This window comes from Pararge aegeria, chromosome 3 (genome assembly GCF_905163445.1).
Source record: "Pararge aegeria chromosome 3, ilParAegt1.1, whole genome shotgun sequence".
In the NCBI taxonomy this organism is placed as follows: domain Eukaryota; kingdom Metazoa; phylum Arthropoda; class Insecta; order Lepidoptera; family Nymphalidae; genus Pararge; species Pararge aegeria.
This window is the reverse complement of record NC_053182.1, coordinates 6,200,491-6,227,053: the sequence shown is the minus strand read 5'-3', so window position 1 is coordinate 6,227,053 and position 26,563 is coordinate 6,200,491. Positions and strand designations below refer to the sequence as shown.

Genomic DNA, 26,563 nt, shown 5'->3' with positions numbered 1-26,563 from the left:
CAAATCTAAAGACAGATTTATTATTTAATTGATAAGTAGCTGTTTCCCGCGTTTATTACGGTTTTTTACAAATCCCGTAGAAACCGTTAGTCCTTTAAATTTTCAAGCAAAAATCAAATTGATTGGTTGCTTACTTAAATGCGTGAAGCACACTTTCGCATTAATGATGATTACGTGAATAAAATCATATATAAATTCTTTGTTCCAATATAACTGATTCGTGAAAACATGTCTAACGTGTGTGACGATACGATGACCAGAAGTCAGTATCCATGCTATCCATACTATTCATACTGATAATATAAATGCGAAAGTGTGTCTGTTTGTCCATTTGTTAAAAAAAAAACAAAATTTCTTTATTCATGTAGGCCTATCACAGGCACTTTTGTACACAGGCACGTTCATACATAAATATTTAAATAATTGTAAGGGGCCCACAACAAACTTAGCCGGGTAAATTTTTTTTTGTTATCGCCATCTCACAGTAAATTTATATTCAGCTATGAAGCTAGAGCAACTCACACCTAAGCTTTTTTATCGTTGAAGTAATCCTTAATATTATAATGTTGTTTTGTTACCTATTATCGTCTGTGAGCTTGATGAAAATAACCACATTTATTGCTTTTATTCTGGATTTACACATCGGATATGTACATGCCACTCACTTTTAATTCGGGAACAGTAACAGAACACTTTTAGTTCGGCAAACATTCTCGCGGTATTAAAAAAATATGTGGCTCCATAGCTACACAAATCTTGATGCAATTTTGAACAGAGATAGCATCCTGGTGACTGCCATAACAAACTGTTTCTCCCGGACAAACCAGATTTGCCCGCGGAAATTTAATTGGAACAAACGTGCTCGAATTTGCGGGCTATAGCTTGCATTAAATGGTTATACCATAGATAAAAAAAACATGTTAAGAGTACTACTGAGTTCAACGAAGTTTGATTAAATTAAGAATTTAAATTAAATAATTTTTGTTTTTATTGTCGTTGTTAATTTTATTTATGAATGTTAATGTTTTTGTTTTACTAACAATTTAAAAGATTATAACTTTTATTGCTAAGTAATTTAAATATCAAATTCCCAAATAAATAAAGAATTACTACTTGCGTAACATTTTTTTTAAGTACTGTTACACATATTTAGATCCCTAACATAACATTTTCAAGTTTCATCTTTTATATATGATAAATGTTACAAACTGCCGTATGCTTATTTGTAATGTGAATTAATAAAAACAGTATTAATAGTTTTACGTAAGAACAAATTATTATTTATTTGTGATAACTATCTAATTGTTAACATTCATACAACATAAATATGAGTTTATTGCTATTTTATTTAGTTAACTAGTCAAATTTATTAAATGTTTGCAACGACTGAATTTTTTTATCTTTACTTATAATAAATTATAACTGGAAGATTACACACTTTTTACATTTAATTACATTTAATATATTTTGAAAATTTTGACTGGGGGATACTTTATAATCGATACTGAGTCCAAAACAGATTTTTATTTAATTTTTGTCTGTCTTTCTGTCTGTCTGTCCGGCCATCACGTGAAAACTACTGAACGGATTTAAATAAAATTTGGTATAGTGGTAGCTGATATACAATTTAAACAAATTTAATTAAATTTAATAAATTAGAGCAATTATTAAGTATAGATTGTTAATATTAAAAAAAACCTGAGTCGCGTCGATGATTTTTTAACACATTCTTGGTTAGTGACGCAACATTTATAATAATCACGTGCCTATAGATGCTAGCTTAGCGAAAATGTTTTTGCATGGGTGTTCTGCTCAAATTACTTAGTAGATTTATTATAGAGTTCGCTAAACAATACCGCCTGGCAATATAAACTTGGCAAGCGTCGAGTGAAAAACGACAGGTATGCCTATGGCTTAAAACACTCGGCCTGCGTACGTCTATCGGACCCGTGTAATTAACGAGAAGACTGCGAATAGTTTTGGCGATGAAAGTATATTCGGCCAGAATCCCAGTTAGTGTTATCAAACTCGGTGATGTGTATAATAGCAGCGACTATTCAGTGCAGTACCGGCACCGGACGAGTTGCCACCGACAGGATGATGTTGATAGAGCAATTGTCGCTAATGGTCAAACGACATCTTGGTCTTGACACTTTCACTGACGACTTACAATATTCAACGAAATGGGCAATATACGAATCCCCGCTTGGAGGCCGCGGACTGGTAGCCACGGAAGATATCAAAACTGGGGAGGTGCTATTTGTTGACCACCCGCTCATCTACGGACCACGATCCAAAACTAACGCACAAGCTGGCTGCACTGTCTGTAGAAAAATAGATAGCGATAGTTTTTTTAAGTGTTCACGTTGTTCATTGTTATTATGTTCGGAACAGTGTCAAAACAGTGATGTACATTTTGGTGACTGCAGTATAATTTCCTGTTGGCCTAACAAAGTGCCTATAGAGGAAGTCGATGACACACTATTGTCCCGTGCGCTGACGTCAATACGAGCTGTGTTATTAAACGAAGAGCAAAGAAATCTGCTAACTTCACTACAGGCTCATGTTCTACCACAACATGGTAGCGAAGTTAGAAACTTAAAGAAATATTTTGATATACCGATACAAGTGGAACAATTTATGAGTTTTGTATCATGCATACTCGATGCTAATGCATATCAAATGGGTACACCGTATGGGAAAAAGGAGATGAGTTTTCGAGGTTTATACCCTGTTTCGGCTCTAATGAACCACAATTGTGTACCAAACACGAGATACACTTTTAACGCTGATTCACAAATGACTGTAAAAGCTGTTAAACCAATACTAGCCGGTTCTGAAATATTCACGTGCTACTCAGGAATGTTATGGGGAACGCCCGCAAGAAGACTTCATCTTTATACCACCAAACATTTTCTGTGCACATGTGACCGGTGCGCTGATCCCACTGAACGTGGTACTCTTTTAGCTGCACTAAAATGTTTCTCCCCTGAATGTCTCGGATCACTATTACCTTTACACCCATTAAAAACTAACACAGCTTGGAGATGTCTTGACTGCGGCTTAAAAGTCCCAAATAAAAATATATGTGCCATACAAAGCGCTCTCGGAAGTCTAGTTGGGTCTTTGGACTTCGAAAATGTTCTAGCTTTGGAAAACTATATCCTTAATCGAATTACTAAATTTGTTCCAAGAACTAATCAGATCGTTGTTGATCTCCAATGTCGACTTATTTGGGAGATTGGGGAAGCCGAAGGATTTCGATGGAATGGTAAGAACTTGTTCATAATATTATATTCATAAATACAATAATAATATACACCAACGCTCATGGCGTTATTTCAAATAGCCCCTTATCTTTGAAACTAAGATACGATATGTCAGAGAAGTTTCAGATATCTTTGTCAAATTTCCAACTCAGGGCTACCTTTATTAAACAAATGCTTTAATAACACAATAACAATCCTACTAATAATATTATAAGCGGGAAAGTTTGTGAGGATGTATGGATCTTTGTTACTCTTTCATGGAAAACTACTGACCTGATTTTGATAAAATTCAACAGTAATGTAGCTTATACATCAAAATAACTATAACAAGAATATATTGCGTAAATTGGCTTACATATTTAACTCAAAATTAAGGTAATTCTTATCAAAATAATTGCTTTTATCTCTCCTGATATTTAAGTTAGATAAACTTTTTCCTTTGCGGTAAGTAATTAGGACAAAAAGTTTTAAATTTATCCACGATGTTGTTTATTTATTACGTGCCCATGTGAAAAAGAAGTATAACTCTGTTGTACTGCTGTCAAATGTTTTCAATTTCGCCGTCAGGGACTAACTACTTCATTTTGAAATAATAAATATGCGGATCCACCAGCCTCTTAATGCTCGGCCCTCAGGGTCCGGTGGGCTACTGGCATTTTGCCAGCCTTACCATCCTATTGAAACACGTAGTGTAATAGAAACTTTATAATTATACCTCAAAATAGATAATCGATGGTGACATAATGGCGGATGAAATGGAATTTGGAACAGCTGTAAAATAATGCCATTACAAAACTTTTTAAAGTGTAGTAGTTTGAAATGTCTTAATATTTTCCTATAAATCGGATGGCATTGTTATTATTATAATCTGATGAAGAAGCCCGAAGGTGGCCGAGTTCTCTAATAAATAAGTAAGTTGCAACCCTATCGAGTTTGGGCTCGTTCCTATGTTTCGTCTTGACAAGGACTCTGGTTCAAGGTTTTGATGATTTAGTTGGTCAGCCATTAAAAATAAAATAACTACATAACTAAAAAACGTAAAAACTAAATTTTTTGGTCGTAAGTATAAATTTAATTTCAAGATCTTTTGAAACCTGTATCAAATCTTCTAAGTTTATGGAGGCATGTTTTAGTAGCTGCTTCGTTTTAGGGCGGCCGCGTAAATGGTCAATGGTCTTATTCCGTCTCCTCTATAAAGAGGAGATCTGGGCTCAGCCGTGGGACATTAATAGGCTGATAATTATAACAAAAAGAACTCTTTGATCGATGATAATATGTATAAAACACACCGTAATTGTTTCATGCATAGTTCTTGGGAGCCTGTACAAAAAACTGAACTTGAAAGACCCGGACCTGAGACCTGGACCCACGGAAAGATTCCCTCCTTTCGTATGACAACGCTGTTTTGGCTTTTGAGTAATATGTGATTACTGTAAGAATTTTTACTTTCAAGTTAAATGCTACATAGCTTTTCACAGGCTAAAACTAGTTGTTTTGTTGTAGCAAAGATTCCATTGCTATTAAAACCTTCTGTTACATCTTCGGAGTAAATTCCGAAATCAATCATTTTGATATCCATATTGTGTTATTACCATATTAAAGTGAATTATCAAATTCAAATTCAAAAGTTCTTTATTCATCTACATGATCAAAGAATAGAAGTGCCTGAGTTAGGTCTACGCCTATTTCAGGCACTAGTGAAGCTTTCATACATTTCGCCACTTAAATAAAGCTACGAGACTTCTAAAAAGAAAAAGGCTTGTCATATTATAATATTTAGTGGAATTATTCACCACATACTATTTAATTCATTAATGGAAACTGAAATTCAATAACCTCATAACATCTGAAATAACACCCAGAAAATCTGCATCGAGAAAATCTAAAATAGTGTCAATGATACGAAAAATCATGAGCAAGTCAAAATCGTACTCGCGCATTGAGTGTAAGAAATTCGCTACAATATATTGCTACTTATAGAATATCACAATTCCATTTCCATAAATCCATAAAACACAGAAACCGATTAGCGGAACTAATACATTAGCGAATCAGATTCATGAATCACTGAGTAGGTAGACTCCAGGGGCTATTTTCGTAATAGGTCAAATACAAATATCGACGTCGGAACGATACGTTGTCAGTCAATTCGGAATAGCTACTTTACTTGACTGTACCGCGGATTGTTCGTAGTGAAATAGAAGAAAGTGGGTGGGTGGGGGGTTGGTTGGTTAGTGGGGAAACAATATCTGTGACCATTAGCAAAAACAAGTTCGAAGAGAGAGGCTAATTTATAACTAAATGTTTTAAGAATAGATCTCAAATTTTTGTCAATAAACCGCGGGCCACTAGCGTTGGTGAATTTCAAATTGTCCTAATTGCTTTAAAATATGTGGCTTGTGATAATACTTTGAAAAGTGTTATGCATGAGTGGTTCCGATGTTTGTAAATACTGGAAAAATAACTGAAAATTAACAGACATCGATGAAATTTCCGAAACGCTCACCGAACTATATTTGCAGTTTCTGTTACTTTCGGAAGAACAAAAGCTTTTCTTTTCTAATATTTCAAAAACGTGATCCTGTCAACTCTTTCGACGAATTATAATACTACTTTCAAATTATGCGTACTATGTGTGAGCAAAAAGAGGTAACTTAAATAGTTTCTGCAGTGATCCAGATAACTTCGACCAAGCAATTGCTTTAACCAGAAAATAGCACGTTTACGAGGTCTGCGTTCATTATCAGCCTTTATGAGTCATGATTGTTTTCCTAGCACAAGAAATCTTTTCAAAAATTATCACACAATGACCGTTTACGCAACAAAGAATACAGATAAAATTTATCGAGTAGTTACTCAGGCCCTGCTACTGTTGTCAATATCAACTTTATAAAACGAAAAATTTAATTCCAAAGATTTATTGTTAAACAGAAATGGCGGATGTTAAATAGATTTTGCATTGCATTAAGATATTTGGCCCATGACTAGCTTTTAGACCCTCGAACGAACTGACTCTGCCAAAACTGTAACCCATTGATATCGTCAAATGCAGTGTTTTGGAAGTACTTGATATTGAACTCTTTATAAAAGAAACTATATATATGACAAAGGTCAGCTTATTTTATTTTGGTAAAATACAATTGCGATTAGCAGCCAAAGTTGGTTTTCAAAGGAGACTGCATTTTTAAAGGTATAACAAGTAATGGAAACAGTACCTGTAAACCTATTAGAGGAACTAAGTTTAACAAATGTGAAAAATATTGAATTTATCTTTAATTAATTATTAATTATGCCCTGTAGTGGACCGGTAATGGGTTGATATTATGATGATGATGAATCAAATTTTGAAGTTATTATAATTTCAATAGCTGCTTGATGATCAATATTGGTACTCGTTTGTATATTTGTTTGGTAAATATGCTATGCGATTGTATTTAACTCAAACAGGTTTAACAATTAATATGACTTAACCTCTCAATCTAACACCAAAATATTTCTTAAAATCGGACATGTAGTTCCAGTAATTAGCGCAAATAAACAGAGAGATTTTCCAACTATGAAAGATATACAATAGTGGCCAATGGTGTGCGCAAACACAGGTGAACTCTCTATTCCGTCACTCTCATCGTTTGATAAGACTTCGACACGACCGAAAAGAGAACAGGCACAGGACAAACAGCTTCACCTGCTATTTATTTATTTATTTATTTAAGAGCACTAACAACATGCATATTACACTATTATATTATGCTATCCGAGGCACGGTTTCCAATCACAGCCAATTTCCAAACTCCGGGCTTGTACTGAGAATTTCTTGATAGAAAAACCCAATACTTTTGATGGGATCGATCGGGCCCATGATCTCATGATCTGCAGTCGAAAATGCTAACCACTAGATCGATGAGGCAGTTTGGCGCATTTAATTATACAACAAACAAACAACCAATTCTTCACCTTTATAATATTAAATATAGATAATATTACAATGAAAACGTCAGTGGTGCCATCTTTAGAGCTCAATAAGATCTACGCGTAGTACGTATTCGCGGAACGAATACATTCTCGATACTACATACGATGGTAACAGTTCTGAATACAAGTAGCATGCAAATGTTTTCTCGTTCATATAATAGATGACGCTAACGGTCGCAACCACTTTTATTTTATTTTCGCTCCTGGCTTCTGTAACGTATTATGCTTTACTTTCTTAATCATAATTATAAATCTTCTTATGCTAGCTACTACACTTTACTGTGTGAATACAAAAGATGCCATGCAAGCATTATTTTTTCATCCTAAGGAATATGATGGAAGGTTTCTTTTTGTTCTACTTAGTAAAAACGATTACGTTTTATACTTACTGTTGTAAAGCCAAATAGGAATATGTATACTTGTAACAATCTTCTTACGGCCTTTGCAACGTTTCATGTGGACTGTATCTTCGATATTTACTTTAATATTCTACAGTTACATCTAACATCAATATGCTACTCCAATAGCATTCACAATTTTGCTGTATTTCCCAAAAACTGCAACGTGTAGAAGATGATATTCGATATATTTGGTTTGTTTCTACGAATAATCAAATAGAGCAGATACCAAAAACGCGTTTCCGTCTCATCAAATAACTTAATATTTTTGTAAATCCCATGAACCGCACAAGTACGGTTCGTGCGAAGGTTGAGGATTGGGTAAAATTACTTTAAAAAATAAATGACGGTCCAAGTAGGCGGCACACCTGAGAGGCCTGAGGGTAATTGAAAACAATCGCTTATGAACAAAACAACACTTCGCAGGGCATGCAAAGAACAAAACCTACAAAGTGCCGGTTTTAAGTATTATGTGCCTGTAATAGCACCGCCACCGGCAACCACTTCCTTCAAACTGGAACACAGCATTACTGCTTGGCGGCGAAATTAGCATTGTTCCCCACACGAGCTCTATCACGATAGGCTCTAGGTACTACCTATTATGATTACGTTATTCTGGTTCCGTATACGCAATTCCAAGAACGGAATCCTTTTTGTATGCTCCGAGTACCCGGAGAATCCTATTGTAAAGAGCTGACTTGCCGTGCATCGCGAAGGAAACCGTAAATAGTAGGTTATACGGGTACGAGGGTTCGTACCCGTATAACTAACTAACTATATTTTTTTAATTGTTTTCATTTTATTTATTATTTTTAGATCTTTTAAAATACTTTGCTACTTTTTTACGTGTATATTGAGATGGGTTTTACCTGAATTAAACAATTATTATTATATTATTACATCAAATATTTGGGCAAATTGAGGACTGCGATTGAGGTTGTTTTTGAGTGAGTGAGGAAACAGACATGGAATCATAAAAGATAAAAAATACTTGCAATATAAAATCTGTTAAAATCATATCGTGAAAGGTAACATTCCATTCATGCGCACGCACGCGTATGTTGGTTATGTTGGTAAGATTATTCACTAAAACAAGTGAGTTTTAATTAATAATCTTACTAATAAACTACGCAATAATACGTGATTGAATTAGTTTTTTATGCCCATCTCATAATGGTATGCATGGATGAAATATGGCAGTATAACCATTCCTTTTTTTTTTGTTATCGAGGTGGAAATCTCCAAAGACACCAGACCTCAGGGAATGTGGGAATTTTACCCACTAAAACCTCCTAGGCACATATTTATGGGAGGCTCCGGCAGGGTGATTACGTATCTCGCGACAGGTTAGCGACAGGCGTAAATCTTGCAATCACTGCTGTCAAACGTCACTTTTGTTTATTTATTGTATGGAAAAGTACGCAAACCTGTCGCGAGATACGTAATCACCCAGCGGGACCTCCTACCCGGGCCGTGTAAATTGATGTTAAACGGCAAGAGCCCCATCCTGTCCGACACGACCCGATGTCCCTTCATCTGGGAATATTGACTAAAACCATACCTAATCGTGTATCGGACCGGTTATTATTATCTCGTAATGGCCTGCAGCACGAGTAAATCAGAGCTCATGTTATTTAGAGAATGTTAAATTCCAAACTGATTAACCAGAACCCAGAACTCACTTCATAATTATCAACCAATCACCGGCCCACTACAGGGAACGAGACTCCTCTCATTGGCTTAGGCCGTAGTCCTGCGCACTGTGCCTCCACAAGATCGGATTGATACACTTTGAGAACTCTCTGCAGACATACAGGTATCCTCATGATGTTATCCTCAGTGGCGTGCATTACATACATACACAAAAGCACTGCATACCTAAATTATTTTATAAGTATAGCTCGTATTGGAGGGGAATATTTCTATTTCATGCTATATATCTGCTTTATGCATACCCTGGCCGAAGACCGGGTGGTCTGGTTATCATCTATCATGTAAGCGAGTGAAATTTTAATTAATTAGATTAAAAACTCCGAAAAGATTTTGCTTGCCGGGATCGAACTCGGTCCCCCCGAAAGGGAGGTCTAACCACTAGGCTATCCCCGTTTCAGGTCTGCCCTATAGAACCTACTTAAAACGCACACACTGCTGAGTCCTGCTTAGGTTGCAGAGTCTGCAATTAGCTGAAAGCATATACCTTACCACCAGTTATCGTGATCGGATAAAGCGTGTGCCTTAATAGAACAGATCCTTTCTTATGCGATCGCGACAAGCAAAGCTATTATAATGACATGCACCGTCTAAGATTTCTAGGACATGCGGTTTAAAGTATGTTAAGGTTTTCATAGTATAGGCATTTTCGCGGCTTTGTATTACCTACACCGCTTAGGCTTTAATAACATTACTGAGCCAGGGTGGTTGTGCCTAGTTTTTTTTTTTTTAATAATAATTGACGGCACGTCGTTCAAGCAGGTGGTACCTGACGTAGAAAACCGCAACAATTCGCAGGACAAGTAAAGCAAAACGTTCTAAAAGTGCCACCATGTGTTCATCGACCTAAGGCGTTAATATGAAGCCAGGAATTACATCGGCAACCAAGCTGCTTAGCGGCAGCATTGCTGTGTTCCGGTCTGCATGGCGTGGTACTTCCAAGGACGAGCTCTGTCACAAAAGACTCCTGGACTAAACAGTTGCTTAACTATCAAAATCATAACATGCCTATTACTTTCGGTTTTGTTTGGGGTTTGACAATATTGTATATATTTATGTATTATTGATATGAATTCTATAGGAATATATTAATTATCATTATCTATATATTATATTGTAAGCTTATTATATGTATATATGTTTATTTATATGCACCACCGACCTCGAGATGTAGCGATAAGGCCACCAAATTGTATGCTTTTTGTTAAATTTTTATTTATAATTTTTCTATATGTTTATGTGGTGTACAATAAAATTTCATTCATTCAAAGTCGAATATTAAATCGATTCAATTATTATTAACGGCAAAAGTGTAATTACATCAAGTAAGGTGCAATCGGGTGTTTCGGCCAGTTAGTTGTTTTATTAGCCAGTTGATGTAGTCATTTATAACCCACTGTGGTAATTGCCTCCGTCCACTGTGGCCTACATGACTATAAGCGAGACGCATTCAAATATATGTATTAATAATTATAATTAACGTAAGCGCAATGAATGAACAAGGTTAGGTTACACGATGCTTTACGTTATAAATGTGCGTATGAGCTAACTCGTGAACGTGCTTCTTATATATTATGTCGTACTTAGAACAATAGCAATTATATGTTGGAAAAACGGAGTCTTTGCAGAAAGCCTAACACTATTTTTTAAGGAAACACTGGTCTGAAACTAAGAAAGATTTCGTATTACTTCCTGAAGATTGTTACCAAAATCTTAAGTTAAGATAGGTTAAAACATAATTCGTAATAGGTAAAAACATTCATAATCTTTTATTAGGTTTTTTAGGAGCACTTAAGTTTTATTTGGTAAATAGCAGTCGCCACGTCTTCATCCGCGATATTTAAGTTTCTTTACAAATCCTGTGGAAACCGTTTTTTTTTCCTGGGATAAAAAGTAGCCTACGTTACCTTCCTTTCAACTAACGCTTTGCTAAAAATAAAGTGGCTGGGATGGGTTGCTTGGTTACGGCGTGAAGGAAGGACAAACTAGCAAACACACTTTCGCATTTATAATATAAGATAGGATAATGCCTCATATTATTCTCTTTAATGCGAAAGAGAGACTTGGACCCGGCAGTGGCGTGCATAGAGGGTATGCATGGAGTATGCAGATAATATAAAATGAAGAAAATTTCCAATATGAGTTATAAAAAACTTAAGGATCGGCATTGTAAGAGTTATAAAAAGCCAACCCTTAAGTATTTATAACTCGTGATTTTCTTCATTTTATATCAGAGCATGCCCTGTGCATACCCTCCATGCACGCCCCTGGGACCCGGGAACGTGCTGCTCTAATGCGGGCTGAATATCTCATCACGTATTAGCATTTGGCGATAATAACCTGGACTAATGCTAACTGGAGATACAATCGTTGAGTGCGGAGGTGCCAATCCGCTCCACGATAGTTTATCTCAAACCAAACTATATAACTTGGCTTAAATTCAAATTCCAATTCAAAAATGTTTATTCATGCAGTAGACCTTATCACCAGTGGCGTGCATAGAGGGTATGCCGAGGGTATGCAGATGATATAAAATGAAGAAAATCTTCAGTACGAGTTTTAAAAACTCAGGGTAGGATTTTTGTAACTCTTACAATGCCTAGCCTAAATTTTTTTTATAACTCTTTCTGAAGATTTTTATCACTTTATATTATCTACTCGCTTAGTGCATACCCTGTTTGCACGCCACTGCTTATCACAGGCACTTATGAAGCGTTCATACATTTAACAGGTTACACTAATGTTAGTTATGGTCAACTTTAAACTAAAAGTCTAAGAAGAACCCACAACCAAGTTAGCCAGGTGTTTTTTTGCTATCACCATCTCAAAGTCGAGTTCATTTTGAGCTATGAAGTTAGAGCAATTTATACCCAAGCTTTTTATCATACATGTAATCCTTAATGTTAAAATAGGATTTTTCTACAAGCTTACGAGTCATCTCAAGAATTTCATCTGGTAATTTATTATAAAATTATATAAAATTACCCTTAAATGAATTACTTATTTTATGTAGCCTAGTAAACTGCACTACAAGTTTATTTTTACTTCTCATATTAATATTGTTACAGTCCACTTTCTTTTGAAATTTTGTTATATTTTTATGTACATAAATCCAATTTTCAAATATGTATTGATTATTATAAATCGATATGCCACTGGAGCAACAAAATAATTTCTTTAACCTTTAACATGGTCATAAAACGAGGGTTCATTATAAATGAATAATGAAAAAAATATTTATTGTGGCAACATGATTACATTTATAAACATATAATATTAGTTAGGATTAAATCTTTATTATAATCCTCTCTGATAAAGAGAAATTTATAGCATGGGCCCAACATGCTGCTCTAATGAAGGTGGCGAGCTTTAATGCTAAATATGTCATCACATAATATAAGCGATAGTAGAATCTTCAAATTCTCGAGTGTGGAGCATATATAGAATCTTCAAATTCCTTCGCTAAAATGGTTCAATATTTAGCATATTGGCTGTGCGCTTAATTTTTTTGTTTCGTAGCATTAATTACATCTCATTCTGTTTCCTAATACAGGAAGCGCTAATAATGCGTATGTATATCTGTCGGCCACTCGGCATCGCTATTTAAACACAAAGCGTTTTGTTCTTTTGTCTCATTGTTGTGATAAAGATCAGTTCCGTAAAGAAAGACACAAAGAGTTACATAAAGTAAATTACTTTTACCAGATAAGTTGGTATGTATCGTTATAAATTGTCAAAACTACCTACTCATTTTACTCGATTATTCAATGAATTATAATAAGGCGCAGAGCACAGGTGCTACCTACTTAATTGAAACCAATATTTTAAGGATTCCCGAAATTTGCCAACGCGATCCTATTACTTTTCCTTCGCTGTCAGTCGATCCGACCATCAGTTAATCTGTCAGCGGTATCTCATGAACCGTAATGGGTAGAGAATTTTTCACATAATGTGTCCCTATTTATTGCTGGTATAGCAACTCATAATAAGGATATTAAAAAAGTTGAAATTTAAACAGGAGCCCCGATACGAGAACTTCATTTTCTACCTTCGTGTCCAAATCAAACTTGAACGGAGCTGTATTTTTAACATTTTACGTAAAAAATAAGGCTGCGCAGGCACCCTAAGAATAAACGTAGGTAGGCACACACGTTCGTTATTAGACTCCACTAAGTAGATGAATCATGGAGGACATTTGCGCTGCTTGTTTTTCCTGATAAAAGCACTAATATTCTTACTTATGTGTAAAGAACACTAGGATCCATTTTAGATCCGCAAAAATCTTAAATCAAGTTTTAAATTGTGATTCTTATTTGTCTTTGCTTAATAAATATTGTCGTTTATGTCATTATGCGGTACGTGCGTTAAAAATGTAACTTTGCATCAATGTTCATAATTGACAAAAAATTGCTTGGATTAACGTTTACGCTTTACCTAGATATTACTCAGCTCAAATATTTAAAAATAGAATGGTTGTAAGAGTTAAATACCGAAGGGTGATTACGTACTCTTATCTCGCGACCGGCGTGCGACAGACGAGATTTACGACTGACGCAAGCTTGTCGCGAGATTCGTAATCAACCTGCCGATCCTTTGAATTAATTAGAGTACAAGGTACTTCCAACAGACGGGCGCAATACTACTAGATAATATTAGATAAGTCTTAAGCAATACAATACTTATACATCTACCAGCTCGGCTCGGCTGAAACACAAGACAAGGATACTATCCCCGGCAGGGTGATTACGTATCTCGCGACAGCTATGCGACAGGCGTAAATCTTGCAATCACTGCTATCAAACGTCACTTTTCCATACAATAAATGAACAAAAGTGACGTTTTACAGCAGTGATTGCAAGCTTTACGCCTGTCGCATTGCTGTCGCGAGATACGTTATCACCCTGCCGGTCATATCCCCCGAAGAGGGATTAAATTAACTTGTCCACCTGCCAAAGCACGGCAACAGAAAATAGGAGAAGTTTACCCCCCTTTATTACAACGCGCATTTTATTTGGACACTTATCACTTGTGCAGTAATGCTTGGAGAGTTGACGAAGCTATGGCAGGTAGGTTTTCTCTAATTAGAGTTGTGGCTTTTATAAATTTAACCCCAATACAGCTTGAAATTATCATTCAAAATGTGATTAATCGTTTCGATACCAAAAGAATATAAAGAAATTACTGATATTTTGCGTACAATAAAGTTTATTTCCCTTTTATTTTAGCGAATTACTTACCATAGTAGACTGCATCTTTTACTGTAATCTCCAGTACCACTGCATATAATACAAGCTTGTAATTGTACCAATTTATTATAAAAATAAATACTTAAAGTGATTTAAAGAAACCTATTAAATTCAAGTAATCTCATAAGGATTTAGTAAAGAAATAAAGAACGTTATTAACTTGTTTACTTCCAGATATAAAAATAATCAAGAGCAACGCTCGCCGCCCACTTTTATTAGGGAGCCAGCCGCATTAACCCAAAACTTTCCCGAGTTATTTTAATATTTCCTAATAAAAAAGCTTCAAAAGCTTCTATTTACTATCTAGCAACCTAGTCATTAATGGTATTATTTAGATGCCACTGAAGCGATTTCCTGGAGATATTCGGAGATAAAAAGTAAACCTAAGACCGTTCTTCAGGATGAAAGATAGGTATCAAGTCCGAAATCTACCGTTCACGGTTGAGCACAGTTCAGTTCGCGGTTTTTTCTTCTCTTCTGCTTCAGCCGTTGAACCGCATATGTAACAAATAAACAAGCAGTCATTTATTATTATTTTTGGTATGGTTAATAAAGTTAAGAACTGGCAACATACCAAAAACATAAAGCCCTTTGTATACGACTGACTACTCCCTTTTCTAAATCGTGATCGTATAACTTTTGCATTTCTAATAATTTAAGTAGGTAGTAGGGACAATAATATCGCACTTCTCGGACGCGCAGGCGCTTCGGAAAACTGCGCAATTTGACAAACACTCATAAAAGATCGTAAACGAGAGTGTGTATTGCGTGTTACGGTTTTAAGGCAGTGTGTAAATTTTAAAACTCATTAACGGCATTGCGTTCAGTGTGTCCTGACACGCCGTACTGGGCATGTGAATAAAATCAGTGACGTTCATTACGTGCATCAGTTACCAGTTGTATTGGTGGCTAACTTTGACATGGGCGGCTCTGCGAAGAACGCTCGTCCACATGTGGTGTCCAGGTGGTTCGGCCTGCCTCTTCCGTTAGTATCCTGTTCATATTATTCGTCCTCTTGCAGCGGCAGCAGACTCCGTATACTATAACTGATGCCGATAAATTGTAATCGGCGTTGACTTTTCCGTCGAATACTTACTGTAAGTCCACCGATATTAAAAACTGACATATTTTTAAAAAATTAGTCTTGGGTAAAAATTTTTGGCGTACCTACATATGTTGGTAATACAACTTAAATTTCGCGATACTGCCGAAAGGCACAGAAAAAACCTTAGAATATTTGTAACAAATAAATAAGCAGTGTACTGTTCTGCGACATCGTTGGTGTAGACTTCCAAGTCATATTGAAATAGTGTGGTGGGTCTAAGCTATATATCCCTCCCGACTATTAGCGAGGAGCCATGTGCCATACATTAGGACATTAATTAGGCTGACAATATAATGAAGATGAATGAAACAATGATAGGAAGACATTTGATTATTTTTTTACGAACTTGCTAGTGTAAAACGTAATATTCATGAGGATATACTTACATACAAATTCCTCGACATCACGAACGCACCGTTTAATAAATTCATATTGGCATAGAAAATTATGTTAGTGGAGCAAGAGTTACGAGCTGTATTGAAGCATATGAATGCTTGTTTGATGACAGCGATATCTATTGCAATTTCATTTATGATATGTGGGTTAGAAGTGTTTGGGACGCTTATGAATGTCTATACATTCACTGCCAGCTGCCAACTATTTTACTATACCGTGGGATTCGTTTGCCAACAGTAGATAAATTGGAATTATGCATTAGCAGTATTTTCAAGATTATTGTCATCTACTCGATAACTCGATTATTGACAACATCTCAACCAATCTGCGAGCACTTGCCAATTATAGAGATGTTACTATTAAGCGGATATAGTTAAACGAAAAAGATCCCATCTGCATGTAGTTTTGAGATCTATAGAGCCTTACAACAGTGGACACACATTGTTAGGAACAACGGATACATAGCTCAAGAATCGGGCTATAAAATGCAAAAAAGGTTTATTTTAATCTGACTGCAATTTCCTGAGTTAACGGCGCTCTAACATATAAACTTGCATCCTCTATTTATTTTTTACGTCAAGAAACAAATATTTCACATATTTTACTGCTTCAGTAATAGTCAACCTTTTACAAATGTTCATCGATATACTCTACTTCATTCCGCTATACTACATAATATATCCCGACCCACCGCATCGACTCACTAGCCTGTGCTGTGTTACGTTTGCTCAGCTCCTTTGTCAAGAACTGGCTGTTAGTATTTTCTGAGTATAGCACGTTTTAACGAATAAACTTACTTCCATAAAAACATCTATTTAAGTCCTTAACAAGTATAATTTTACTATACATTAATTATTATTTATTATTGTCAACCTAAATACCAATTTTCAACAAAAAACTTGAAAAATGGCCGGACTATCATACCAACTTTCATCCCATATTTAAGGTGTGAAAATTTAAGTTATGTGAAAGTTACTAACTTTGCTATTTGGCGGGAAATAAGCTTGGCAATAGACCTAGACTATATCTGTTGCGCAACGGTAGGCGCTGTGGTTTCAAAGTCAAAGTCAAAAATATCTTTATTCAAGTAGTTCCATAGTTGGCACTTTTGATGCGTACATAAGAAATACACGGTAGTGAGATGGTGGCGATAACCACATTCGTAAACTTAAAACAAAAGCTACAAGGGTTCCAAACGCGTCCAGGGTCTAAGAAGAAGCCCACAACAAACTTAGCCTGGTGTTTTTTTTTGTTATCACCATCTCACAATGTCATTTAAAATTATTAGAAGAGCAACCTGGTTAAAGCAATAATTCAAACCCAAGCTCTTTTATCGATTACGTAGTCCTTTATACTATAATAGGACTTTTCTATAATCTTACGTTTAATACAAACTTTGAACTTTTAAAGAGACATCTCCAAGATATCAACGGGTAGTTTATTGTATAATTATATGCAATTTCCTTTAAACGAATTATGAATCATGAATGAATGAATCCAATGTTTCATAATTGCAGGTCCCGGGTTCGAAACCCAGCAAAGAAAATTCTTTCTACACATTACATTTTCTGAATTTTCTCTGGTCTAAAGACTCGCATCAGAGAGGCTTCAGCCGTGTCTAGTTAGCGCTAAGCAATCTAGCGTTTTATATAACTTACTAACGGCTTTGATATATCTGCCATCCCCTAGTAAGTTAGCCCGCTACAATCTTAGACTGCATCAAGGTGAGATTGCAGTCAAGCACTACATTATAGTTGAATAATAAAAAGAAGTAGTTCCCCGGACGAGCTGTCCCAAAAAACTCTTCTATTAATCATAATCATCACCATATCAACCGCTTAACGTCCTCTGCTTGACATAGGTCTTTTATTTATTTAATTATTCAATTACAAGTCCATTACAATCTTAATATATATAAATCTCCTGTCACGATGTTTGTCCGCGATGGACTCCTAAACTACTTAACCGATTTTAAATTAAATTGACACACCGTGAGCAGTCTGGTCCAACTTAAGAGATAGGATAGCTTAGATCTTTAATTATAGTCGCAATTTTATTTTATTGCAAATTATTTGTCTATAATTAATTGACAGTCACATGTTATATATATACTACTATACTCATTTAAGGCTTAGCGATACTGAATACTTTAAAAACAATATCAAACGCAGACGAAGGCGCGGGCAACAGCTAGTGTCATATAGATTACATAATTGTTATATTTTTCAAAAAAGAATGTCAATCTAATGTTTACATTTTAAATGGAACCCTGTGAGGGCGCTGTAACCAGATTGAGAGGCGGACTTATTATTGGCAATATTAAATATTCTCATTTAGGAAGTAGTCTTTTGTAGGGAGTTCCGAAATCCAGTTTCCATCGGCTACCAGCAACTCGGTGTCCTCTGCCTCGACCTCTGCCTCTGGTGTCGACCAGCGCTACCAAATTGCTCCTGCCGGGGACAGAACCCGAGACCCCCCACATAAAAGCACAGCGGTCCTCACTGCGCCATGGAGGTCGTCAAAAAACAGCGTGTTCCAGAACTGCCGGAGAGTCGTCTGGAGTTGAAGGAGAGGCTGTGCCGCGGCACGCTGCGCACGGTGGCGTCGCTGGGCGCGGGCGACGCACACCTTCGCGGCCTGCTCCTGTATCACCTGCACGCCGTGCTGGCGGAGCGCGCGCGCCGATGCCCGCACCTGTATGAGGCAACTATCAAACAAACCTACCTAGTACTACTTTCTACCCAACTAAGTTTAATCAAGTCACTATACAACGTGCTAGGGATCATTTTTTTCTGTACTACGACAATACAAACATCGCAATCTAGCCCTAAAGTAAGCGTAGCTTGTGTTTTGGGTATTAAGATGACTGGTGAGTATGTTGATGAACAATAAACATAAATACTTAGATTATACATATAAACACCTAGACACTGAAAACATTCATGATCATCACACGAACATTTTCCAGTAGTGGGAATCGAACCCACGCCTTGGACTCGCTGCAAACTGCGCAATTCGGCCGTCAAATGTCAAACGTCAATTACACGTTCATACATACATACGCACACTCACCAACAAAAATTACACACACGCCAAAACACAAACAAGTGTATTTGTTTTCCTATTCACAATCTGCCATATATTAAATGTCAAAAAAAAATATTTATTTTTATTTATTTAGAATACTTTATTGCACAAACTTAGAAACAATAAAAGAAACACACAAGAAAACAAAAAAATAAGTAAAATTAAAAACAATTTTAAAAAAATAAAAATAAAAAAGTTGAATACAGTTGTGTGCAAAGGCGGCCTTATTGCAAAAGCAATCTCTTACAGACAACCAATTTTAAAATAATCTATTATTACTTTCACCAATGAAAGGAAAATTTAGTTAAGGATATGTACGTACGTACGTATAAGTTTAGTTTAGTAATAAGTTTAACTGCTAAACTCCCTGATAGGTAATCCCACTACCATCTTAGACTGCTAACCTGAAAAGTCATAAAGAAAGGCTTGAACTACTTTGCATTTAAAACACTAGAAGAAACTACACTAGGTACTCACAAACTTGAATTAAATGTTATTTTCTTAACAAAATGGTTTGCTTTTTAAAGTTAAGCATTGAGGTAATTTGTAGTTAAATTCCCGGGACTACCCTTTGCAACAAAGGATTTGATACCGCAGCTCAGAGAGGATTCAAATCTCTGTAACGAACAATTTTTTTATATTAATTATTATTATTTTTACTAAAAAGTAGGATGGAATATTGCTAATTACAATGAAAAATATAAGGAGCAGTCTAGGGGAATCCCTTGGAAGATCTTGAATATCAATATCAATATTTATATTGCATGCAGAACTCATAAGTACCGATCTATTAACAGCTGATCCTTAGTACCTATAAAGCATAACATCTCAACAATAATGCATAATTATAAGAGTTTAGCAGGGTCCATTGGCCTAAAATTTAATCAACTAAACTAAATCAGAACTACTGCAATATATTTTTTCATTACATTCCGAATGAACCGATATCTATCTAACTAATCCTTTAAAGGTGCCTATGTCGTTGTTATGTGCTAGGCGTTCTTGCTTACTCTACAAAGTGTGAACACGTGTGATGTGACAATATCTCAGAAATAATAGTAAAAAGATAGGGGCATTTAATTTCTTAGCCTTTTAATAACAATTAACGCGATATAGACTACCGGTCTCATGTCTGAACTGTAATAGGTTTTATGTGGGTTTATTTTAATGTATGGTTAATACAATTTTCAGGAGCTGAAATCAGAAATAGAGAATACCATTGAACAAGCACATAACATTCTCCAGGGCGACCAAGCCGCGCCACCTGATCTTGAACTACGGCGGCAATATCTAGGACCTGGCTGTGACAAGCCTCACGAGGAGAGGTTCTTCATCCTCGACAATGCAGACGCAACTGTCAATTTAAACTAAAATGGAAGGAAGGCTTCCACTGAATGCACATGTTAGTTCATAATTATTTTTAATAGGTAATATTATTTAGGCAAAAAAGTAGAATACAATCTATATTATGTAAGAATAATAAAATTATCGCTAACTAAAGAGGGCTCGCTACGCTAGACGCTATTTTGGTGCGATGCAGAATAATTGAAGATACGACTGTGTCGAAAATTTTAAATTTGGTCTGGTCTTGCTCTTCAACGAAGAGCAACTTTCTGACTTTCCATTAATTTATTCATCTACGGTACGGTGTAGACTGTGGAGGGCTCGTGCAGCGTAATCCCTGGAACGCAGGGGAAAGATTCTTGTATTACTCTGTACCTAAATTAACTTAATTTTCCCAACCCCTTTGCTGAAGATTTTAAAATAAATAATGGATATCCACATTCCTATATCTAATTAAAGATTACTTTATAATTATTATAAACTAAATCTAAAGGAATACCTACCAATGTAATAAAAGGAAAACCTATCTTTATATGAATAATATATGTAATCCTGTTTATTTTTCGTATGAATATCATATTTTTACAACTGAGATAATGCCAACGAAAAAATTTATGAGATCTCGTCGTTCGATTTTTATATATTTAGTTTATGCAGTTGTGAGCATGGCTTTATACTTTTAAGTAACTATTAGTATATTTGATTTGGTAGTATAGTGATAAGTGTGAAAAGTATGTGATTAGTAGGTCCAAATGAAAGGCTTGCTGGAAACATTTTGAGCAACATTTTAAACAATGTAATTTAATGATTTTCTAATAAAAATATTTAAAATAATTATAATCTTGTTTACATTAAGACACGGTCCTGAACAATAATTACTTAAAAAACTTTTCTCTGTGTTTTAATATCCTTAAAAGGTGACAAAACGGCCAGAGATTAATTTACACACTAAGTTCAGTCAAAAATACTAGAACCCAGAGTCGGCAATGACAGCGCAGCTATCAGCTGTTGTCATGTGTCAGCTGAGCTGACCTGACTTAAACTAAAAACATAAAAATATAGGTATAGGTGTTTTTTTTCGGCGGGAAACTTCGTACATGGCGGACGCGGTTTTTTCAAATTTTCCTTTGATTTTATTGTAAACTCGTCTTGAAAAGGATTTGGTGTTGTTTATATTGAACTGTAACTTGGCCTGTCAATTTGTGCACACGTGTTAGTGAGATTCCGGTGTAATTTCGGTGTTTTATGTGAATTTACACAGCAGCAGAAATAGTTGTCATTGGTGATATTCGTATAAATCTAACCGTATTTGGTGTTGGTTAAATATTTATTATGTGTCTGTAGTTATAGTGTTTCCAGTAAAATGGATCTAGATACACCTCCTGAGCCGCCCGACCCGGGGGCATCAGCCTCGTCTCGCAAACGACAAGGAGAGGATACCAACGTATATGCGGCCAAAAAAACTATAACTGATCCTACTCAGGTAAACCCATCCGTTCAAAGCCTTTACATACATCCTTCCTTCACCGAAGGCGCCAAGTCATACTCTGACGATGATAATGGGCCTTTTATCGTCCAAGTCTCACGGGAAGTGGAGGACCCATCCTCTGGAGCGTCATTACGGGCTATAAATTTCGGTCAATTCTTGCACAAACACAAAATTGGTTCAATTATCCACGACGGCGTCAAAAATATAGGCCGCAACAAAATTACTGTAGAGTTTACTTCTGCCCAAGCTGCCAACAACTTTCTGGTTAGTCCAGTTTTGAAGTTATGCAAATATAGAGCTATAATTCCCACATACAACATAACCAGAATGGGGCTGGTGAAAGGAGTTCCCGTGGACTGGTCGATGGACGAGCTTGTTGATTCGCTAGAGCTCCCGCCTGGCTGTGGTGAGGTTCTGAAATCAAGGCGACTGAACAGAAAATCTGTCACAGAGGGTGTCATCACTTGGGTGCCTACCCAATCTGTTGTCCTAACCTTCAGGGGGCAAATGCTTCCTGCTAAGGTATATTCATACCACACCTCACTGCCAGTTGAAACATATAAACTTCCAACAATACAGTGCCAGAACTGCTGCCGTTTTGGCCACATTAAAACAATCTGCAGATCTAAGCCCAGATGCTACAGATGTGCTCAGCCCCATACAGGTGACTCATGTTTGGTCATCAAGGAATTATCTACATGTTTACACTGCTCTGGTAGTCATTTTGCTACTGATAAAGACTGCCCAGAATTCTCCAGGCAGCAATCTATTAAAATGGTCATGTCTCAGAATAATAAATCTTACATTGAAGCATCATCTCAGTTTCCTCCTGTCCGCAGGTCCTATGCTGAGATAACAAAAGAAATGTTTACTCCTACTAATGTAACTTCCACCAAAACCTCCTACCGGCAAACAGTTTTCCGCTCTCCTCGTCCCCGAGCTCCTCTAGCAAAGGGCTACGATAAAAAAGCTGTTCAGACTATTGTCGGTGATTACTCCTCATCCCTTCCTAATGGATGCGCTCTCAACAACAATGTTGAGAACCCTCCCTCCCAAGGTAAAATGCTTGAGTTTATCTCCGAATTTCTACTTAGTATTGTCGCTCCATGTAGTGAAATTCCCTTACCGCCCAACGTTGCCAAAAACTTAAGCCAACTTTTTAAACTACTCCAAAATGGGCCCAATAACCCTGCTACAGTGGAACTGTAAAAGTTTACGTCCCAAGAAACATGAGTTAATCTCTCTGATTAACCTTCATAATCCCACCATTCTTGCCATCTCGGAGACATGGTTGAGGCCTGGTTCACGATTACGGGTGCCGGGCTTCTCTTGTTTGAGGGATGACAGGAGTGATGGGTATGCAGGCAGTGCTGTATTTCTACGGCACTCCCTCCCCTACACCCAAATCGCTCTTCCTTCCCACAGTCAACATATCAATGCTGTTGCTGTCCGTACCCTAGACATATCTTTTGTATCTCTGTATATTCCTCATCCCTCATCTTCTATTATTCCCGAATTACAAGCAATCTTGTCGTCCCTTCCCAGCCCTATCATAACCATGGGTGATTTTAACACTCACCACACGATGTGGGGGTGCCATGCTAGTGACGGGTTTTCTCCATTGCTGATTGATTTACTTGATGATGTCAGTCTTTGCATCCTCAATGACGGTTCTCCTACTCGAAGGGTATACCCCAATCAGAACCCTAAATCAGCGGTTGATCTCACCCTATGTTCGGCTAACCTAGCATCGCGCCTGACTTGGAACGTGCTACAGTCAACCTGTGGCAGTGATCATTTTCCTATAATTGTTACATTAAATAATAAATCCTTACCTACCCCTAACTATGATCCCCTTTTAAAGTATAAACTTAAAAAAGCAAATTGGGAAGATTATGCCCTATCCGTTGATTGCATTGTAGACACTCTGCCCGATTTGGAAAGTGATGGAAACATTCTGGTATGCTATGATCTCTTTTTAAAATCTCTTATATCTTCGGCCGATTCCCATATTCCAAAAAAACACCCTGTGAAAAATCCGCTGCTTTCCTCTCCTTGGTGGGATGATGAATGCAGCGATTTATTTGGTAAAAGATCTGCTGCAGAAGAATTATACTCAGCCTGCATGACTCAGGATAACTTTAATAGTTACCAAAAACTAGATGCTAAAATTAAAAGATTAGTCTTCAAAAAGAAAAGAGCAAGTTGGACGCAGTTCTGTGAATCGCTTAGCCCTCGTTCACCCTCCACCATTGTGTGGGAAAATATGAGGAGATTCCGTCGCTCCCTGAGCCACGTTGATCCTTCCTCTAATAATCCTTCTGACTGGCTTAACAACTTTGCAGACAAATTAGCTCCACCTTATGTTCCCTATGTGGACTCATTTCTAACTACTACGCCAGCTCCAGCTACGGATGAAATGGATGCCCCCTTTTCCTTTTCTGAGCTTCAAATTGCTCTCAATGGTCTAAAAGATACAGCTCCAGGGGAAGATGGCGTTCCATATTCTTTCCTGGCTAACTTAAATGACAAAGCTAAAATTTATTACCTTAAAATAATCAATAAATGTTTGGAAACTGGTTCTATCCCAAACTCCTGGAAATCTCAAATTGTTATTCCTATCCTTAAACCTTATAAAAATCCCCTTAATTCAAATTCATATAGACCCATAGCTTTGTCATCTACTTTAGCTAAAGTTACAGAACATCTCCTTAAAAACCGACTGGAATGGTTAATGGAAAGTAGAAATATTCTCCCCTCCTCCCAATTTGGGTTTCGGAAGGGTATGAGTACAACAGACAGTCTCAGTGTATTAACAACAGATATTAGATTAGCCTTTACAAAAGGAGAGTACCTTGTGGGTGCTTTTCTTGATATTGCTTCTGCATATGATAATGTCCTACTTCCGGTGCTCAGGCAGAAACTACTTAAGCTGAGTGTTCCCTCGAGGATGGTTCATTTCATATGTAATCTGCTGTTTTGCAGATATGTTCTGGTAAAGCATCAGAATAATTCTCTTCCCCCCAGATTAATCTGGAAAGGCCTCCCTCAAGGCTCTGTTCTCAGTCCTCTGCTCTATAGCATATATACCCACGACCTCGAATTGTCTGTTTCTAGTTTTTGTACCATTTTACAATATGCTGATGATATTGTCCTCTATCACAGCTCAGGCAGTATAGAGGAAGTATCCTGTCGTATCAATTCTGCTTTGTATTATCTAGGCCAGTGGCTGTCTGACCATGGCTTGTCCCTATCAGTGGGCAAATGTCAGGCAGTGGTATTTACAAGGAAGAGATACCTCCCGAACCTCAACATCTCATTTGAAGGTCAAGCAATCAACCTTGCAGTTAAAGCTAAATTTTTAGGTGTTTATTTAGACACACGACTGAATGGAATTGCTCATTCTGAACACATTATCAAAAAATGTGAAAAAGGCATCAATGTACTACGAGCAATAGCGGGAGTTTGGTGGGGTGCTCACCCCTATACTTTAAAATTATTATATAATGCCTTAGTACGTAGCCACATGGATTACTGTATGTTTGTTTTAGAGCCTTTTAATAAATCAGCTGCTGAAAAGTTAAATAAAATTCAGTATAGATGCCTTAGAATTATTCTAGGTGCAATGAAATCCTCCCCCACTAATGCTTTGCAGGTAGAATGCGTTGACCCTCCTCTATCCATCCGTCGACAATATCTATGTGACCGCTTTATCAGCAAGATGTTACAGCTGTCATCCCATCCTCTTTGGCACCGACTAAGCCAACTATCACACGCACCTTGCTCCCGTAACTCGTCTTCCTACTTGCTAGATAGTTTCCTAAAGTATACCAGCCTTCCTAATCCCCTGACATCTTTCACAATCAACCCACTATATTCAACCCCATTTAAAGCATTAATATACAACCCTTCCATCATCACAGATCTAGGTCTGAGTAAAGGATCCCCAGATACCAATATCAAACTACAAAAGCATATTAGTCAAAATTGGTCAAATCATCTTATTTTATATACTGATGCTTCAAAGCTGTCTCCAGAAGGTTGTGTTGGTGCTGCATGTTGGGTTCCTGTTTACAGAATTGTTTTAAAATTTAAATGCCCTCCCGAGTCTTCTGTGTTTACCGGAGAGGCCATTGCTCTTTTGGAAGCAATCCTGTTTGCACTGTCCCATAACGTACAACAGACGGTTATTCTGACTGACTCTTTAAGCTGTTTAATGTCTATTAAAGAAAACCCCTTTCGCAGCAAATCACGATTTCCCATTATCTTAAAAATCCGGAAGGCTCTGCTCTCTTGCAATCAAAAAGGACTATTCATCTTACTGGTTTGGATTCCAAGCCACTCAGGTATTCCAGGAAACGAGACTGCTGACTCATGTGCCAAAACAGCTGTTGAGTCAGGTTCTCTAGATCATTTTAAAAATTCATCGCAGGACCTATGTACTCTTGCCAAAACATATATGGAAACAGCCTGGAAAATTTTTTGGAATGATTCCAAATTGGTTAAGGGTAAGTTTTACGCTACCATCCAACAAAACATACCAAGAC

General features: G+C 36.7%; 1 protein-coding gene across 2 annotated transcripts; it reads left to right on the top strand.

Annotated features, from left to right (window-relative positions):
* The first annotated feature begins 1,853 nt into the window (after nucleotides 1-1,853).
* Nucleotides 1,854-21,361, top strand: LOC120637394 (SET domain-containing protein SmydA-8-like). 2 transcript variants are annotated; one of them, XM_039909218.1, is made up of 3 exons: nucleotides 1,854-3,271; nucleotides 18,636-18,799; nucleotides 20,375-21,361. In XM_039909218.1, exons 1-3 carry the CDS (start codon nucleotides 2,035-2,037, stop codon nucleotides 20,552-20,554), a joined length of 1,581 nt encoding a protein of 526 aa, XP_039765152.1. In that variant the 5' UTR covers nucleotides 1,854-2,034; the 3' UTR covers nucleotides 20,555-21,361. The 2 variants fall into 2 exon arrangements, with proteins under 2 accessions (XP_039765152.1, XP_039765153.1); XM_039909219.1 differs by having other exon boundaries at nucleotides 18,636-18,792; nucleotides 20,375-20,503.
* The last annotated feature ends 5,202 nt before the right edge of the window (nucleotides 21,362-26,563 follow it).

Coding starts and splice junctions, on each gene's coding strand:
- LOC120637394 (XM_039909218.1), top strand. CDS start 2,035: ATGTGTATAATAGCAGCGACTATTCAGTGCAGTACCGGCACCGGACGA. Junction 3,272..18,635: donor CGAAGGATTTCGATGGAATG/GTAAGAACTTGT, acceptor AGCGTGTTCCAG/AACTGCCGGAGAGTCGTCTG. Junction 18,800..20,374: donor GATGCCCGCACCTGTATGAG/GCAACTATCAAA, acceptor TACAATTTTCAG/GAGCTGAAATCAGAAATAGA.